We start from the raw sequence: 19,662 nt of genomic DNA on the forward strand, positions 1-19,662 counted from the left end.
TCGGGAGATACCCGCATTACACGATTGTCTTTCAATAAAGCCCGATGTGGCACGTTGTCTCTTGAGATACTTTGTCTCGACGAGACAAGAGGAAGGGATGTCAGGTCGCAGAATTGTTGCTGCTTAATGGTCGGCTATGGACGCCGTATGGCTACGAGGTTATGATTTAAATGTTGTCTAAAATGCTATTTCATAAAGTTAATAAAAGGTTTTTGCTTCGTTTTAGTTTAAAATGAGGAAAGGCTCGCTTTAGTCGTGCTGGACAATTGTATACGTGTGCCCTTTCGAGGCTAGATAAGGCCGGTCGTAAAATCCCTCTGATGATTCTCAGACGGCGCCTCGAGCCGCGGGCAGGAGAACGCTCACATGCGCGCGGATGTGTAACGCCGGTAGAATGATTAGATTGCAGACATAAACCTATCGTTAAAACTATATATTTTGTATTAATCACAGCGACGCTTGAATCTGTATAAACATGTTTTGAATTACTCAGTTGAACAAACCCATATATTTTATGGCCTTATCGAAGCCAAGAATGCACCCTCCCTTTAATGAGTTACATTTTCTGTCTCCTCGGAGCCCAGAGAAACATCTGGTCCGGATAAGGGACGGATGACGGTGGGGGCTAGGGATGACGGTGGGGGACTCTCGCTAGTTCCTTTGTTCTCTCAGAGATTTTCTGATAAACTTGTCCCTATTTATACGGACTGCGAATCAATGTGCTCCAGGAAGGCTAGACGTGGCATGAAGCTGGTTCTTGCTGTAGATGTCTGTCTCCTCCAGATCTGTATAAGTGCTGTTTTAATAAAGTTTCGTCATTCTTAAATCTCAAAACTGTTGGTGAACTTCTGTATACGATCGGCAAGAGTTGTTGCCCAACACGAGCACACCGAGCTGTGAAGTGAGCAGACAAGACGGCCCACTCAGTGTTCTCCACCACTGTTCGGGAGGGACAGCGTGGCTTCCAGCTCCCTTGCACCAACAATAATCGAAGCTCTTTAAACGATTGTTGCAGAAAAACCGCTCCTCAAAAGCACACAAAAATGGCCAAACTTCTTCACCAGGACCAAGAGAGACGCGCCCTTCTTCTTCACTCTCAAAGTTTCTAGATGACCTCACACCGACCATTGGCGAAGCTCTTTCCAACTCACCCCATGCTCCTCTCGGCCAATTATGACCTTTAAGGGCGTAGCCTGCCGGCTTTCTCCACCTTCCTATCACCCTACCCTGGGGGCGTGGCCATTTTCGTTATTAGGTCTTTTGGGCGGGGCTTAGTCCGATCAGCTCTGCTTGGGATCTGTCGGCGGTTGTTGTTGTTTAAAGGAGGTTTTCCTGGACGGCCTTGTCAGGAAAACATAAAGGGAAAATTACAGAGGGGAAATCACGTACTGGGGAAAATTTGCCTTAATCCCTACACGAATTAGCACTGCTTCACCCCTCATGTGAAGACACAAACAATCTGAAGCTACAGTTTCCCTACTTCTGTACATCGAGATTTCTCCTACGCATCCATGGTCCATGCTACAATTATACAGTCCTACCTTCCTTATGGTATCCTCTCACCTACCCTCATAAATGTAACAATATCTTCCATCCAATACATTTATTTAAAAAAAAGAACAATGAGAAAGTGTCAAGTGAAGCCATAGCTATTAATTAAACCAACCATGATTTTCTGTCTGTGTCCCTTTTAGGACACATTGTCTGTGTCCCTTTAAGGAAACTCAGGTCAGTCAGGCTCAGGCTACTACATTGAATTTTCATAATATATTTTTGGGCTTCAAAGTACGCTATTTGACGCTACGGCCAGAGTCAATGAAAGCTGTAGTTTAATTGGTCAAGACATTGTGACACGCCGATGATCGTCAAAGAATATCGCGCACTGCATGACTGTTGCCGTCAACTTTCCACCTAAAGCAAAGTTGAAAGATTGCAAAAGGTACCACCAGGAAAGACCGAATATATAATTTTGAGTTAAATTTCTTTTTGTGTTTTGCTCCCTGTGACATTTTAATTTTGATGTTTTGTGTTAAATTTTGTGTGACGTTTTCATCTCTGTTAACTCCTGGGGCATGAATCATGGTCAAATCCCCCCCAAAAATCGTTACATATTTCATGTGTTTCCCAATGCTGATTGGTTATACACAGTCTCATTAAACTGTTTGTTTTTGTTTTTAAATGTTTCATTAAATGTTTTAAAATGTGCCCGGAATCGCATTTTTTGGTATTTGACGTTCGCCAAACTTGGTAGTTATGCTCACCACATGGCAAGGTGCAAGAGCATCATCATTTTGACCACGCCTCTTGGGGCAGGGTCAAAAGGTCGAATACTGAAAAATGCAATAATGGGCAAATTTCAAAAGATTTTTAAAAATGAAACTGTATATGCAATCAAAATTTGGGGGTGCATGAAATATGTAACATTTTTTTAAAATTGACACCCAGTTCATTCCCCATGGGGTGGAAACTTATGGTTACAGGGATCAAAACGGAAAAGGAAATACTCAATTTTATATTTGGTTATTCCTGGTGGAACATTTTGCCAGCTCTCAACCTTGCTTTAGGTAGAAAGCGCAGGGAGTTGCGATGACCTTTTTGTTGTTGCGTTCAAAGTTATCCCATGGTTGGGGCTAATTTGAACAGTATACAAATCATATAGCTTTCAAGGTTGCCTCACAACTGGGGTGGGATATTTCGACCATGAAAATGTTTTTTAAAATTAATTATTGTTATTATATAAAGTTTGTATATGCAATCTTATTATTAATATATAAAGTTTGTGAGTATACAGTCGTGGCCAAAAATATTGGCACCCTTGCACTTTTTTCAAATAACTCACAATTTTCTTTAAAAATAATTTGAAATTGACGAAAATATTTTGTCTCCACAATTCTTTATTTCACTGTTAATATTACAGAACCTTTGTTTTTAATTCAGAACTTAATATATCCGTTTAAATCAGAAAATAAAAAGAAATGGCATTGACAAAATTATTGACACCCCAGACTTAATATTTTGTAGCACAGCCTTTGGACAAAATAACTGCAGTCAAGTGCTTCCAATAGCCATGAATGAGCTTCTTTCACCTCTCGACTGGCAGTTTGGCCCACTCTTCTTGTGCAAACTGCACCAGCTCTCCCAGATTTGATGGGTGCCTTCTCCCAACTGCTGTTTGCAGGTCTCCCCACAGGTGTTCAATGGGATTTAGATCTGGACTCATTCCTGGCCACTTCAGAACAGTCCAGCGTTTTGTCTTGAACCATTCCTGGGTGCTTTTTTTAAGTGTGTTTGGGGTCATTGTCCTGCTACAAGACCCATGACCTTCGACTGAGACCCATCTTTCTGATACTGGGTTGAACATTGTGCTCCAAAATGCCGTGATAATCTCCTGATTTACTCCTGATTGTGCAGCCACGTCCGGATACTAGGGTATCTTATTCAATACCATACCTTTGAGCAGGTAGAAGTTTGCACAACAAAATTTCTGCCAATTTCAGGCCACAATGTGCCATGCACACATTCAAGGCACCCAGTGCCAGAGGCAGCACAGTAACCCCAAAACATTACCGAACATCCTCCATGTTTGACTGTAGGGAAGGTGTTCTTTGGCTTGTTCAGGTGTGTTTTGGTAAACTCCAGCTGGGCTTTCTTATGTCTCTCTCTCAGCAGTGGGGTCTTCTTGGGTCTCCTACCATATAACCCCCTTTCATCGAGTTGGTGACGGACGAGGTGAGTTGAAACTGTCGTACCTTGTGTCTGAAGGTCACATTGAATCTGTTTGGCAGTTGATCGAGGTGCTTTCTCCACCAATCGAACAATCCTTCGCTGCAATCTTCGATCAAGTTTTATCTTGCGGCCACGTCCCGGGAGGTTGGCGACAGTACCATGGGCCTTAAACTTCCTGATAACATTGCGTATGGTGGACATGGGAACATCAAGATCTCTGGAGATGGACGTGTAGCCTTGAGATTGTCCATGCTTGGCTACAATCTTGTGTCTGACCTCCTCAGACAATTCTCTGGTTTTCTTTATTTTCTCCGTGCTCATTGCGGTACACACAGTGACACAAAACAGCAGATTGACTCCTTTTCTCTATTCAAATGGGTTGACGAGTGATTTTTATATTGCAGGCACCTGCAACTCACCATAGGCGAGTTCAATTTCAAGGTAAAGGAGAATCACCTGCTTGAAATCTATATTTCTAACAACTTCCAAAAGGTGGCAACAATTTTGTCCGGGCCATTTTAGGATTTCTGTGTGGAATAAGCTAAGATTTAGTAGTTTTTCAGCTTTTTTGTTTAGTTCCACTACAAACCAAAGAAATACATATGTGGATACCAAAAGATTTTTTAATTTCAACAATTTTCTGGAAGAAATGGTGCATTATTTGAAAAACGTGCCAAGGTGCCAATATTTTTGGCTACGGCTGTTCACTGGATCCCACACTATTCCTTGAAGTGCATCTACATCGTCTGTAGAAATTATTGGAAAACTACAGCACAGTTATAGGGCAAAGGGGGGCATTAAGCTCCAGGGGGCATTAGGCTCCACTACATTGTAATTGGATTATATTTTATTCATGATACACCGGCCATGTTCTCAAGTGACTCAAGAACCAATCAGAATGAGTTTTCTTGTACAGGAAGTTATTATAAAATGCATTTACAATGTAGTGGAGCCTAATGCCCCCTGGAGCTTAATGCCCCCCTTTGCCCTACCAGCTTTACATAAGTATGACCGAAGAAGCATGCACAAGTCAGTCATGTCAAACAGAACCCCCGTGCTGAAACAGCTTTCACGTGATCCGCAAAGTACCACTTCCTCCTGCTCACCAAGCACTGTTGGACCACACTGTTTGCTGTGGTGTTTCCCATCCATAATATTGTTGCGGTTTTGAGAGTGTACATATAACATCATTAAAGGTTAAAGGTTTGCCCCCATAGTTAGTCCACAAGCAACACGTAGGCCCATTAGAAATAGTTATGTCATAGTATGTGGAAGAGTAGGCCACTTTCACTAGTAAACATCTGCGTTGTGTAAATAAATAATAAGCTTAGGTCCTTTTAATTTTGCGGCCACCCTTCAATTCCATCTATGGGCAAACTCGATCCCGTGCCCCATTTGGCATCCCTCAATTTGTTACGCTTTGGGCTACCCGCAGCAGTTTGTTACGCTTTGGCCGCCAGCAGCGTTCGCTGCCCTTGGTTTCGCTCGAAACTAGTCCAATGACACGAGGTAGGCCCGGAAAGAGGGAGGAGCGCGAGGACGAGGTGTGGCCGCATCAAGCAGCGTGTCAGAAGGCGGTGACAATAAGGGCAACAACCAACCAGAGCTCGATGGGCATGGCTTGAGAGGGCATGGCAAGAAACGTCTGGTGAGTTCCAGAGGGTTCCAAGGGCGTGGTAATAAAACCCTTGGCACGAGGCCCCCACCTCAGTTATGAGAAGGGAGAGGCACTCGGCGAGTTCACCTGAGATGAGAACGGAGTAACGCATCGCGAGCGAATTGTATTGAAGGAGCGCATTGAGCTACGCAGTGAGATACTGAAGAGCGCATTGTTCGCGTTTATTGGAACTGTTCGCTTATTATGTACGCGGCTGAGCCGCGAGTGTAACCGCCACAGCCAGCCTACCGTTGCCCTGTAATAATCCAGTGCGCGCCAAACGACACGAGGAGAGTTCCTGGCCGCTGCCGTCCGTTTCATCTGCTTCGCGGTGCGAGTTGGGGACCGGAGAACGAGCTGCCTGGACGCCATTCCTGGACCATCGACCTGTTCATCTGCAACCCCGTGTGAGTGTGTCTGTGTGTGAACGGGCCCGTTTGTCCAGGGATAAGTTAAGACTGTATAAGGCTGCACTGTGTATTCTGCTTCTTCTTTATTGTACAAAGTGTAAATAAATCGTGTTATTCCTTTCTTCCAAATCCGACCGTTTCAGTCATTTCCTCCATTGGGTAAGCGTGGCACGATCACGGACCGCTTGGATCGGGTTTAGCCCTTGATAACGGCTCGGGTCACGGGTTCGCTACCGCTCGGCGTTTCCATCTACACCCGTGATTCGGGCGGGGCTTATTTCCTCATTTCTGGGCGGCGCGAGTAATTAGGTAATAGTGATTAGTCCTACGACCCTACTTCGCGCTGTCCAGGAGTGACGTCATAGGTCCCGGGTCCCGTCGGCTAGTCAAAGACAAGGGGGCTAATCCCCCCTTGGTAAGGGGAAAGGCCGGCGCTGAGATCCGCAACAATATAAAAGGATCTCATTCTCAGCGAGCCTCCGCCATAAGCAAGTCATATAGGGGATTTATACACCAATTCTGATCGCCATATTTTTATCAATCATATGCTAAGCAATCTTCAAACAGTATGATATAGTCGATTAAAGTGAGGATAGATGGGCCAGTTTCAATTTACATGAAAAAAGAAAAAAGAAAAAAAAGAACTCTTGCTCAATCTTCTTCTTTTTTTCAAATAAGGGTGGGTCTCATTCAATCCCGTTTCTCATAATCGCTTGCTATATTCAACATTGTTCCTTTCAACATTTCCATTTTATTCACATAACAGCAATAACTAATATATCGTCCTCTCAAACTTCAAAGTATGGTGCAAAATGAACACTTCAAAGTTACCCCAAAAGGTGTTCGAAGTTACTCCATCACAAAATGACAAATTTCAGGGAAAGAATGTGTTGTATACACCTTCACAACCAAACAAGGTAAGGTGTGCTTACACTAAGGTATCTTATTCAATACCATACATTTGAGCAGGTAGAAGTTTGCACAACAAAATTTCTGCCAATTTCAGGCCACAATTTAGAAATTCACTGTGGAACCAAAATAAAAATAATTTAGAGTAAAAATCAATATTAATACCTATATAGTATATAATCTATAATGATAAAAAAATACCTTTTTAATGGAAGTAAATCGAATTTTTTTTTTTTTGAAAGTTTCCCCGCTGTGCAAAGCAGCCCTACCCCACTCAACGGTCGCATGATCAATACCATTTAAAACCTGTACCGATAAATCCCGAAATGAATGATATAAAAACATATATAAATCACCAAGCCACCTCATTGGAATAAACTGCGCATTTACTCGAACAGATCTAATGGCAATTTGCCGGAAGGTTACTCAAAGGCACACGTGAATCAAGACTCGTAAACGAAATAAAAACCATTATACCTTTTTCTGAGTGATTGCAGTTCACCTGGATGCACAATCGTGTTCAAAACTGGGAGCCAGCCAATCACGACCACGATCGAAATGACGCACAACACAGCGCGGCTTTAGCCAATCACGATTAACCTTATTATGCTCGGTATTTAGAGTAACCAATAGAAACAGATAATATTATGTGCCAACTAAGCAGTTGGTTTGGGTTAAAGGTTGGAGGTAATTGTTGTTATAAAAATAGACATAAAATAATAAAAAAATTTTGGAGGGAAAATTTGAAGAAACATTTAATTTAAATTTGAATGCAATCAATGTGAGAGATTTAAACCGAAAACTAATTAATATGTAACGAAAGTGCGGCGTATAATTTCCGGTTGATGAACGTGAGGTGTGGAAAACAACAATAAGTGGGTGATTGACGTGAAAAAAAACAAACAAAAAACCTAATAGGATATATAAGTAATATCCCAACAGAGGTGGAAATTCATGTGAGGAATATATAATATATTGTATGTATATAAATATATATATATATATATATATATATATATATATATATATATATATATATATATATATATATATACACACATACATAATTATATAAATTTGTTGTTGTTGTTGTTTTACTTGTCCTTAGTTTATTTAAAACTTAAACTACAGTGTGGTGAAATGTATTTAATTAACGCCATAACTATTACTATATTAGTATTAGTGCAGGATTGTATCTGTATGTAGTTTTTTTAATTTGGGGTTTGTGTTTGTGCATCATGCTTTGTAAATAACTGATTTGGTAAGAACGAACGCTGCCTTCGTTTAATAATAATATATCAGTATCGATGAAAGGTAATTAGGTTTTGTTGTTTACCTGTGAGGCGTCATCCTGGTGACATGATTGTATGAACAGTGATCTGTTTTGTGAGGAAACTAACTTGATCGTACTGAACAGGATATGGCGACAGATTTTGACGAACGGAGCGGTGTGGTGCGTTGCCAAGCACCCTGGGGTTGCTGGTATCAGACGTTAGAAGATGTCGTATTGGAGGTAATTAAAATTAACACGTCATTGTACTGTACTTGTATTTTCCCAGTACCGGGTTTTCTTCGTGAAGAGGAGGCTAGCTATCGCCGGCACAGCTGCGCCTTTAGCCAATGATGCTACCTCGCGGCCTTGTGCTGCAATTGTAGTGTACGAATAATAATAATAATAATAATAAGAACCCCAAAGGGTGTTCTAAGTTACCCCCGTGTTGTGGTTGGGTAACTGGTTGCTACTGGTTGTTCGCAAAGTGACGACCTCCTCCAGATCGACTGTCATTCATAACTGATAAACTGAGAATGTTTAATAACTACCGGTATAACTGGAAAAGAAACATCAAAAATGTGCATTTCTCGGTTATAATTGCAGCATGTTGTGATTGGTGTGATTAATCATGAAAGAACAATCTCCAAAACGAATATTGGTAAAAAGGTGGTTGTAGTGGGTTGGTTGGACATTTGGTTCTGATGGGGGAAGAGAGTGGATAGGTTGAGGGAGCAAGGTAGGAGAAAAGGAGGTAGACCGCAGTTGATGGGAGGACTGTGTGACGAGGGATATCAGTAAGGTGGGGTTGTTGGAGAGTGGAGAGAGTTGGCCGAGGACAGAGGGGAGTGGAGGAGTATTGTGGTCAAGATGGGGCAGGAGATTTGTGCCATCGGACTAGAGAGAGAGACAGAGACAGAGACAGAGACAGAGACAGACACGTACGGAGAGAAAAAGAAAATATATATCTAGGCAAGATAATGATGAAAGAGATGCACTGGAATGGCCAATTGGGTTATATAGCCATATATGGGGATAGCGCTTGGAAAGCCGAAAGACTTCACAAACTACATGCGAGTACATCCTGAAATGGATCCAATCATCCTGAAATGTTTCACTTCTATCCGGTTGCTTCTTCTACTACACACTTAACCTCACCACACCCAATGGATATTCCTACGTCAATAAACCACGCTCGGAGGGCCGAGGTGGTGGAATTGCCGTTATCCACCGTCAAGACATCAAGACCAACCTCATCTCCATCTCATCTGCTCCATCATTTGAACACCTGGCTTTAAAACTCTCTGGTCGCACGCAGTCAGTCATGGCTGTCGTCTACCGCCCTCCCAAACCACACCCATCATTCCTGTCTGACTTCTCCTACTTTCTGACCCAGCTATGTTCCCTCTCCCCCTCAATCCTCCTCCTTGGTGATTTCAATATCCACATGGACTCCACTGACTCCACAATAACCACTGACTTCACTGATTTACTCACCTGCTTTAACCTCACTCAACATGTCGACTTTCCTACCCATATCCGTGGTCACATTTTGGACCTTGTCTGCTCCACTGGATTAAATTTGCACCATCTCTATGGCTCTGACCTCACCCTCTCTGACCACTTAGCCATCACTCTGACCATCAACATCCCCGCCCCAACACCAAGGCATTATCGCACAATCAACTTCCGTAAGCTAAACGCTCTTTCACCGACCTCATTCTCATCCACCCTCTCTGAAAAAATGTCCACTTCTCCCTTCATTGACCTCCACACCCCTTCTGACCTCACTGACTACTACAACCACACTCTCTCCTCCTGCCTTGACCAGCTTGCGCCTGTAAAAACCAAAACAGTTTCTTTCACCCATTCTGCTCCCTGGTTTACCCCTGAACTCCACCTGATGAAAACTCGTGCTCGCCAACTTGAAAGACTCCGCAATAAAACGGGTCTCACAGTTCACTCCCAAGCCTACAAGGACCACCTACAACACTACAAAGATGCCCTCTCCCGCGCCCGCTCTGCCTACTACTCTCAAATTATCCACTCTGGCTCTGGAAACCCAAAAGCACTCTTCTCGACAATAAACAAACTCCTCCGCCCCCTGAACACCACCACCCAGTCATTCACAGTAGACAACTGCATCTCCTTCCTCTCTTTCTTCCAACGCAAAATTGACAACATCTACAACAGCTTGACCACCGCCGCACCCGCTCCCCCTCCAACCACCTGCCCCCCCTTGTCCTGCCATCCCCTGTCTCGTTTCTCCCCAATCTCCCCTACTGACCTCTCTGAACTCCTCATAGGAATGAAAACTGCCACCTGCACTCTTGACCCCATCCCCTCCAGCTTTGTCAAAGCCTCCCTCCCTGCTCTCTCTCCACTTATCATTGCAACAATAAACTCCTCCCTGTCTACAGGCATCGTCCCACCTTCCCTCAAAATTGCTGCTGTTACCCCCATTCTAAAAAAACCTGGTCTAAACCCTGACACCCTAAACAACTTCAGACCCATCTCCAACCTACCCTTTCTGTCAAAAGTTTTGGAATGCGCTGTAGCCACTCAACTCAAACATCATCTCTCTGCCAACCTGTATGAAACATTCCAATCCGGATTCCGGTCCAACCACAGTACTGAAACTGCTCTCCTCAAAATCACCAACGACCTTCTCCTCTCCTCTGACGCTGGCAACCTCAACATTCTCGTCCTCCTCGACCTCAGTGCTGCTTTTGACACCATCGATCACACTATCCTCCTCACCCGACTTGAATCCACCTTTAACGTTACCGGCACTGCCCTCTCTTGGATTAAATCATACCTCTATGACAGATGCCAGTTCATCTCCATCAATAACTGCAAATCCCCCACTGCTCCCCTCCCCCAAGGTGTCCCACAAGGTTCAGTTCTTGGCCCCCTCCTCTTCATCCTTTACCTGTCCCCGCTCGGTCACTTAATCCGCCGTCATGGTCTCCAATTCCACTGCTTCGCCGATGACATCCAGCTTTTCATCTCCACCAAGTTCGTCTCCACCGACACCCACTCTATCCTGACAAACTGCATCACTGAAATAAAATCCTGGCTTCAAATCAACTTCCTCAAGCTTAACTGTGATAAATCTGAAATAATCATCATTGGCCCAAAAACGCTCACAAAATCCACCCATAACTTTGCCCTCAACATCGACGGTATCCCAGTATCCACCTCCCCTCACATCCGGAATCTTGGCGTCATCTTTGACCAAACCCTTTCCTTCGACAAATACACTAAACAGATCACAAAGTCAGCCTTCTTTCACCTGAAAAACATTGCCCGTCTCCGCTCATCCCTCTCCTCCACGGCTGCAGAAACCCTCATCCACGCCTTCATCACCTCCCGTCTGGACTACTGCAATAGCCTCCTCTATGGTTCACCCTCAAAAATCACCAATAAACTCCAATACATTCAGAACTCCGCTGCCCGTCTACTCACCCATTCCCGGACCCGTGACCACATCACCCCCGTCCTTTACAAGCTTCACTGGCTCCCCATCCCCCAGAGAATCCAGTACAAAATCCTCCTCTTGACATACAAAGCCCTCCATAACCTGGCCCCATCCTACCTGGCTGACCTCCTCTCCAGACACACTCCCACCCGCAACCTCCGCTCTGCTGGTACAAACCTCCTGACCCCCTCCATCCGGACCAAATTCAGATCCTGGGGGGACAGGGCCTTCTCCATCGCTGCGCCCACCCTCTGGAACTCACTACCTCACACCATCAGAGACTCCTCCTCACTCACCACATTCAAAACATCACTAAAGACCCACCTGTTCAACACTGCATTCAACATTCAACCCACAGCATTTAACCCCTGACTATCTCTTCTCCTTCTCCCTCCTTTTGCTTTAAATATTTCCCTATTGATTCTTGTCTTTTTTGCAATTGTTGTTTTCATGTATTGTTATGCATTATGTTTGCCACTCTGTCAAAGCGCCTTTGGGCTTCTGGAAAAGCGCTATACAAAATAAATGAATTATTATTATTATTATTCTAGAATCTAGATACTAGTAAGTGAGATCAAATCCCACTGGATTTATGGCTGGAAGCAACACTGGGTTTCTGTGAATCATTATTATCCCCCACTGGGTGGGGGATAATGATGTTACGGATTCCGGATTTATGTGAATTACTATTCAGGTCATTTCTTATTAATGTTTATTCTATTAAAGGTTGTTGTGGTTAAATGGTTAGAAGCGCTCCTGGTAAGAACGAGGCCGGAAACGGGATCATGAACCGGAAGAGAAAAAAAGGGAAGACAAGGTCTGGAGAGAAGCGGCCATCTTGATCCTCGACCAGCTCTGACGCGAGCCGAGTCGATCTTTACCTGCTTTGGGAACGTTGAGTTTGAAAAGCCCGTCTGGCGAGAGGAGTTACCTGTGCGGGGTGATTGCCTGTTACGTGTCAGGTTGCCGTGGGTTCCTGGAAGGAACCAAGCGTCCGGCACGGTTCGCCTCGGCGCCTCCGAGGGCGTGTATGGGTCGCACCTTGGGCCTCGCGCGCTTTGCGAGCCGTTCACAGCCCAGAGGCCGCGATCACGGGCTCCGACCCCGGTGGCGTCCCGAGGAGGTGTCCGCTGCAGCAGCCGTTCCCGGTACGGGACGTGCACGTTTGGAGCACGTCAGCCAGGGGTCCGTTCAACCGCCCGTGTGTGGAGAAGTCGACCTTCACCTTGGTCTGGAGGGGCCCAGAGACATTGTGAGGGACAGTGACCATTGAGGGTGCAGTGAGTGGGGTCAAGGGGGAAAATATGAGATGGCCATCTTAGTAATATTGTTGATTGATTGTTGATTGTTGTTGATTGATTGGGAATATATTATTGATTAATCTGGATCCTTGGTGTGGGGTTTCTTATTCACTGGAATTCATATTGATTGCGTTACAAAAGCGTATAAATCATATATCTTTCTGGCGGGGTTCCTCTCACGGTCCGGGGGTCACCGAGACCAGGTAGTCACCGGGAGGACCACGTAACGACAGAGAGAGAGAGAGAGACAGAGACAGAGAGAAAAAAAATAAAAAATCTAGGCAAGATAATGATGAAAGAGATGCACTGGAATAGCCATATATGGGGATAGCGCTTGGAAAGCTGAAAGACTTCACAAACTACATGCGAGTACATCCTGAAATGTTTAACTTCTAGAATCTAGATACTAGTAAGTGAGATCAAATCCCACTGGATTTATGGCTGGAAGCAACACTGGGTTTCTGGCAGATGTTCTGCTCCGCTCCCAATGGCTGGCTCACTGCTCCAAACTGACGGGCGTATCTGATTGAAAGATTTTGTCCACATTATCCATCATACATGTCGGTGATGACTGAGTTTGTCACTCATGAATGACACTCCAGACAATACTCGACACCAGAATTACTTTAATTAAATGATGTTTGCCATATTCATCGAATCGACCGATAAATAGCAAATTCCGTGACATTGTAACATTCATTCTCCTCCCTGCACCTGTACTTGATCAGTACTCTATTCCCAAATGCATAAATGACAAACCTCACACATTGTTGTTTAATGTTTTGACATGTTTTTGTTCAGATAGATTTCCCAGAAGGCACGTCTGCTCGCAATATAAAGTGCGTTCTTGAACCATCACGGCTGTCAGTAAGCTTAAGTGGAAAATGCATCCTACAAGTAAGTGCTGGGATTGTTTGGCAACAAGAATTCAAAACATCAATGTTTCACTGTATGTAATTTGAAGGTTATGGGTCTAGTTCCAGAAAGCTGTTGTTTGGTCGATCCGGCTGTGCTCACGACCTTTTTCACATTGATATAAGGGGGATTTAGAGTTATTTCTTTATTCTTGAGAACGGTCAGTGGATGCACAGTTTTGTGTTGCTGATCGAAACCTCGAGTAATTGTTTGCTCATTAATTAAAGGTTGGAGAACTCAAGATGGATTCATTTGATTTTACTCCCAATCGCAAGTCTTTACTATATATATATATATAAATATATATATATACTAGCGGGGTTACCCGTGGGAATCCCACGGGCATGGATGTGTGTGACATTTCGACATATTGAGTTAGATGCTGCACATTCATTTTTACAAAATGGTTACTGGCAAGTCATCAGATCCAGAAATGGAGTGATGAACACAATTTATTTATTTCACATAATATGTGACCCCTCACTCCTCTCCACCTGACACTCTCCTCTCTCCACCTAGCACTCCTCTCCTCTCCAATCCCTCACATTCCTCTCCTTTCCAATCCCTCACCTCTCCAATCCCTCACACTCCTCTCCTCTCCAATCCCTCACACGCCTCTCCAATTGCACCTCACACTCCTCTCCAATCGCGCCTCACACTCCTCTCCAATCGCGCCTCACACTTCCCTCCAATCACTCCTCTCCAATCGCCCCTCACACTCCTCTCCAATTGCGCCCCACACTCCTCTCCAATCGCGCCTCACACTCCTCTCCAATCGCGCCTCACACTCCTCTCCAATCGCGCCTCACACTCCTCTCCAATCGCGCCTCACACTCCTCTCCAATCGTGCCTCACACACCTCTCCAATCGCGCCTCACACTCCTCTCCAATCGTGCCTCACACTCCTCTCCAATCGCGCCTCACACTCCTCTCCAATCGTGCCTCACACTCCTCTCCAATCGCTCCTCACTCGCCTCTCCAATCGCTTCTCACTCGCCTCTCCAATCGCCCCTCACTCGCCTCTCCAATCGCTCCTCACTCACCTCTCCAATCGCTCCTCACTCGCCTCTCCAATCGCTCCTCACTTGCCTCTCCAATCGCTCTTCACTCGCCTCTCCAATCGCTCTTCACTCGCCTCTCCAATCGCTCCTCACTCGCCTCTCCAATCGCTCCTCACTCGCCTCTCCAATCGCTCCTCACTCGCCTCTCCAATCGCTCCTCACTCGCCTCTCCAATCGGCTTTCCCCGTCTCGTTTCTCTCGTTTTTCTCCCGTCTCGTTCTTTTTCTTGCTCCAAATCGGCCCGTCTCGCCCATCGGTCCGTCGGAATCGGAAATCGGCCCGTCTTGCTTTCGTGCTTGCGCGTAAATAAATTGTGTTCATTACACCATTTCTGGATCTGATGACTTGCCAGTAACCATTTTGTAAAAATGAATGTGCAGCATCTAACTCAATATGTCGAAATGTCACACACATCCATGCCCGTGGGATTCCCACGGGTGACCCCGCAAGTTTGCATTGACGTTCGTCGATGGACTCGTTCGCCCGTCTCATTCGCTTTCTTGCTACATCCTGGTCAAGTCTGCGTTCTTCATCGATCGTCTCATTCATTTTGGAAATAGAAGTTTCCACGCAGCGCATGAATTGTCACGATCCTCAAGAGGAATTTGTCTCGTAATCATCAAATGATAAATGGCAAGTAAATTATATTGTGGAAAATTAAAGATTTCAAATAAACCTATTTAAAGTGTATGCGCACATAACTAATTTTAAAAAAAACGAAGAAATATCTCTCGGTAATTTCCTGAAACATATTTTACTTCCGGCTAATAATGTTGAATTAAATAAAAACGAAGAAATATATGTCGGCATCATTGTTGACGTTTTTGTGACGACTGTCATCAAACAAAAAAGTAATATATCTTAACGGAAAAGCAAAAGCGAATTTTTAATATATATCGACACGTTGCCGTCGGTGTCATGTTGGGCGGTGTATGATACACCATGACGCGATTTTTAAAAATATATCTCTGCATTTTCCCGCGTGTGTGGAATGTTCTCAATTATTGCTGACACCGAGTCTAAAACCATCGATAAAAATGAAATCATATGGTGAGTTAGATTGGAGATAAAGGCGTGAGAGAGACTCGATGGCCTTGAAGTTACAGGCGTTTGAGAATTCATTTCGTTCTATAAAGGGCAACTTTCATCGGATTTTCTTCCCGTTTTTTTTCAACTGAGTCTAAAACTATGTTAGCGACTGTGTAAAATGAAATGATATATCGAATTTGATTTGAAATAAAACTGGGAGAGAGAGCAAGACACCACGGGCCTACAAAACAGGCCTCAAAGCTATGCGAGTTAATAAAATGGTGGATATTTGTTTATAATTATATGAAGGCTCTCCCAGAATGGGTGGAGCTATGGGTGGAGCTACTCTGCAAACCGAGTAAGCCACACTTCGGACAGACACCCAACAGATAGACAGACAGACAGAATCATCTACGGCTATTATAATATATATATATATATATATATATATATATATATATATATATATATATATTTAAATATATATATATATATATATATTTAAATATATATATATATATATATATATTTAAATATATATATATATATATATATTTAAATATATATATATATATATTTAAATATATATATATAATATATTTAAATATATATATATATATATACACAGTATATTTATGTTGGCTGTGTGTCATGTGTTTTACAGGGTCCACTGTTTGAAACGATAGTTGCAGATGAATCAACATGGACGCTTGGTAATACAAATCTTTGGTTCTTATTTTATCTTAATTATTGTTTCAAAATATGAGGCTTTGAAAACTCAGCATACTTTGAAAACGGGTGATTAATTACTTTAAAGAAAAGCTTAAAAAGCACCACATTTTGCATGTCTAAAACAGCTGCCCATACCAATGCCATGGCAAAATGTATGTTGAACTTTTAAAAGGTAAAAAAAAAAGAAGCGAAACGACCAAGAAAACATGGAGTACGTAAAAAGACATGGGTTATGTTATTTTTTAAACTTTGAACTCGTTATGCCTCCAGATTTCATTGTAAGTTATGCCTTTTTGCGCAGAGGAAAATCGCTTGCTGCACATTGTCCTCGTGAAATCGGTGAGGCAGGCGAGCCATTGTTGGTCAGCACTTTTAAAAGGATCTTTCATGGCTGACCCATGGACGCTTGACCAGATGCAGCGCAAACTTACTCTTGAACGTTTTCAGACCGAGGTACAGTATACCTCTTCCTTCCTTCGTTGTGCTATGCCTATGTACAGTTTGAGGTCCAAATGCAGTTTTGCTAACATGAGGCCAACTTTATTAATTGTTAATGAGAATGTCCACCCCTTGCATCCCCCCCACCCCTTCCTGACCCCTAATCCTCCCAATGACCTTACCTTCAACAGAATCCTGGCTTTGATTTCAGCAAAGCAGAAGTCAGTGGAAATTATTCTACCGGTGGCCCCGATTTATCTCCCAATGTTTGATTCACCTGGCCACAGACGTAATTATTTTGCCATGAGTGAGAAATAACTTGATTGTTTCCTGATCTTTAAAATGTCTGATGTATGATATTGATATTCATGAGATAAAACAGAGATCTCAAGTGGGTTGTACTGCCATGCATCACCCACAATTGGATGTGGCCAGTGGTAAAATCAAAATGGGATTGCATAGGATTTTCTTAAACACTCTTCGGAGAGAAAGACATCTGTATTTTATAAAATTGTTATTGTTATTATTTTAAATCGGGGTTTGAAAGCCATTGTGTATGAGGAGTTCAATGAAAAATTATCACTACCGGAATTTGTTTTTTGAGAACCAGTCATTTATTGCAATTAACTTCCATCCAACCCCTTCTCTTCCCTTTATATCTTCTCATTCATGTTTTTTCAAACTGCCCATTTGGCAAAATGTTCTGCGCTTTGGAATAAAAATATTCCACTTTCTTCCTTCTTGTGTTGGGTTCCATTATATGGTGAACGCGTGGGATGTATTCTTTGAATGATTTTGTGTTCTGTGCTTTATTATGCGAGTACATGTTGGTGGGCTAGCTCGCCAGCCTAGGCTCACGCCAGAGGTACGCACATTCAGCCTTGGTTCGAATCTCGACCCAGCTATAAACTGCCATCCTGGGTGTTTCGCAGACAGGGCGAGGCATGAATGTGTGCGCTGTCCCTCGGATGGACGTTAAGCTGGGTGTCCCGGCTTTCCAGCACTAGTTTGTGGACTTTAAAGACAGCACCAACGCTCTGTAAAGAGTATGGTGCAACTCATCAAGGTTTTGGTCGTTGTAATAATCTGCGCTACAGATCTTAGAGCCTGTATGCAGCAAAGGCCAACAAGTTCTTTGCCCATTGCTTGATTGAAAGAGTGTTGCTCTCCTTTGGATGGTGCATTTGAAACCATCTCCCGAATTCTGGGGAGTCCAAAGCTCTGAACCTCATTACCATTTCCACCAAGAGGCAAGACGCGGGTGGTGAGTTAAATTACCAAGCAGCTACCTAACGCTTGCCAAGCCAGCCATTCGCTTTCAGCGGGTTTGAATGGAGTGCTTGTTTGATTGCTTAAGCCACTTAGTGAGCATGGCACAATAAACTTGGTAAATGAACACATCCTTGTATGTTGCTCACTCATTGCAGACAGGTTGGTGGCCTCTCAGCTTTCAAACTATTTGCTCACACTGTGTTTTCTGGCCGATGTCACTCTTCTGCCCCTTCAGCTTGCAGCCGTTCTCTTGTGACAGGCTACCCTTTCTCAATCTCGGCTTGTTGCTCAACTTCACTCCTCGCTTTTTGCTTAATTGTAGGATAAGTCTATTCGACTTATGACCATTCACCCACAATAAATAAATGAATGTCAATGCAATAACAGCATTAGTCTAGTAGGAAGACTAGGTCCCCCTGCACCCCCCGGAGATATACTTCTAATCAGTGTTTCTAGATTGGAAAAAATGTGTAGAAAATGACTAGCTATGGCCCCAAGCTGAAAAAATGTCCCACATACCATTTTTATGCAAATTACTGCTGCCATTATCAAAAAAACGATTTTTGACATATCTCAGCCAATATTGCAGATAATTGAAAAATGAAGGTGTCTAGACCCATGTTTTGAAGGGCATAGATCATGATAGAACTATTCATAACATGATTACATGTGTCTATGGTATACTAGTATGCATATTAATGCTGTAATTACAAAATAATCAGTTTTACAAATGATAAGGATACGTTAATACTGCAGATAACTTAACATGGTACATAAGGGGTCTAAACCCAGGTATTTTCAAGGTTAAATGTCAACAAGATGCTCCTGAGTCTTGCATAGGGGCGGGACATTGGCAGTAACATTGGTACCACTCAACTTTTCTTCCCACCATTGACTTTGTATTGCGAGAGATTTTCACTTGCTTATTTAAAGGTTTCTCACCCAGCCCACGTAAAATCTACCAACTCCTGCTGTTAACTCCCAAACATATTTTTTTATGTTATCCAATCACAGTGCAGAAATGACAGACTAGAGATCCAAATTAGTGCTGCTATAGCTGCCATTTTACATTTCCATCCATGTAACATGCGCGCTCGCGCGCTCGTATCAATTGGTAATGTCGCGCGCTCGTATCAATTGGTAACGTTGATGTTATTGAATACCTCAGTTGAAAGTTCAGTCTTCCATTCCATCTGTGTGTTGTTCTTGGTATTCATCCTCCAATCTAGCCAGGTAAGATGCTAACTATAATGTTACTCACACTCTTGACTTCAGTTTCTGCATGAAATCATAAACAGGCAGAATAACAGCTGAGCCAGCTAGCACCATGTTAGCTAACGTTAAAGCTAGCCTCATCTATGTACAGTATGTTCCTAATGTCGGTGTAACTTAAACTTTTGTTAATGCCAAACATGAGACATATCTGTTGACTTCTGTATATGAATTGAACCAGAAAGAGGC

At 43.3% G+C, this 19,662-nt stretch overlaps 2 protein-coding genes across 4 annotated transcripts in view; one reads left to right on the forward strand and one right to left on the reverse strand.

Annotated features, from left to right (window-relative positions):
* Positions 1 to 7,257, reverse strand: part of BORA (BORA aurora kinase A activator) — a 54,362-nt gene extending 47,105 nt beyond the window's left edge. The window contains exon 1 of the mRNA XM_068122137.2: positions 7,180 to 7,257. The gene's annotated coding sequence lies outside the window, so the exon portion shown is untranslated. The remainder of the gene's footprint in view (positions 1 to 7,179) is intronic.
* Positions 7,258 to 7,447: 190 nt separating this feature from the next.
* Positions 7,448 to 17,666, forward strand: NUDCD2 (NudC domain containing 2). 3 transcript variants are annotated; one of them, XM_068122140.2, is made up of 6 exons: positions 7,448 to 7,577; positions 8,120 to 8,215; positions 13,556 to 13,651; positions 16,424 to 16,472; positions 16,793 to 16,944; positions 17,121 to 17,666. In XM_068122140.2, the coding sequence occupies exons 2-6, from the start codon at positions 8,123 to 8,125 to the stop codon at positions 17,199 to 17,201; spliced, it is 471 nt and encodes a 156-aa protein (XP_067978241.1). In that variant the 5' UTR covers positions 7,448 to 7,577; positions 8,120 to 8,122; the 3' UTR covers positions 17,202 to 17,666. The 3 variants fall into 3 exon arrangements, with proteins under 3 accessions (XP_067978241.1, XP_067978239.1, XP_067978240.1); XM_068122138.2 differs by lacking the exon at positions 7,448 to 7,577 and adding an exon at positions 7,766 to 7,963; XM_068122139.2 differs by lacking the exon at positions 7,448 to 7,577 and adding an exon at positions 7,880 to 8,016.
* Positions 17,667 to 19,662: the final 1,996 nt, after the last annotated feature.

This window comes from Myxine glutinosa, chromosome 7 (assembly GCF_964187855.1).
Source record: "Myxine glutinosa chromosome 7, kmMyxGlut1.1, whole genome shotgun sequence".
Classification (NCBI taxonomy): Eukaryota; Metazoa; Chordata; class Myxini; order Myxiniformes; family Myxinidae; genus Myxine; species Myxine glutinosa.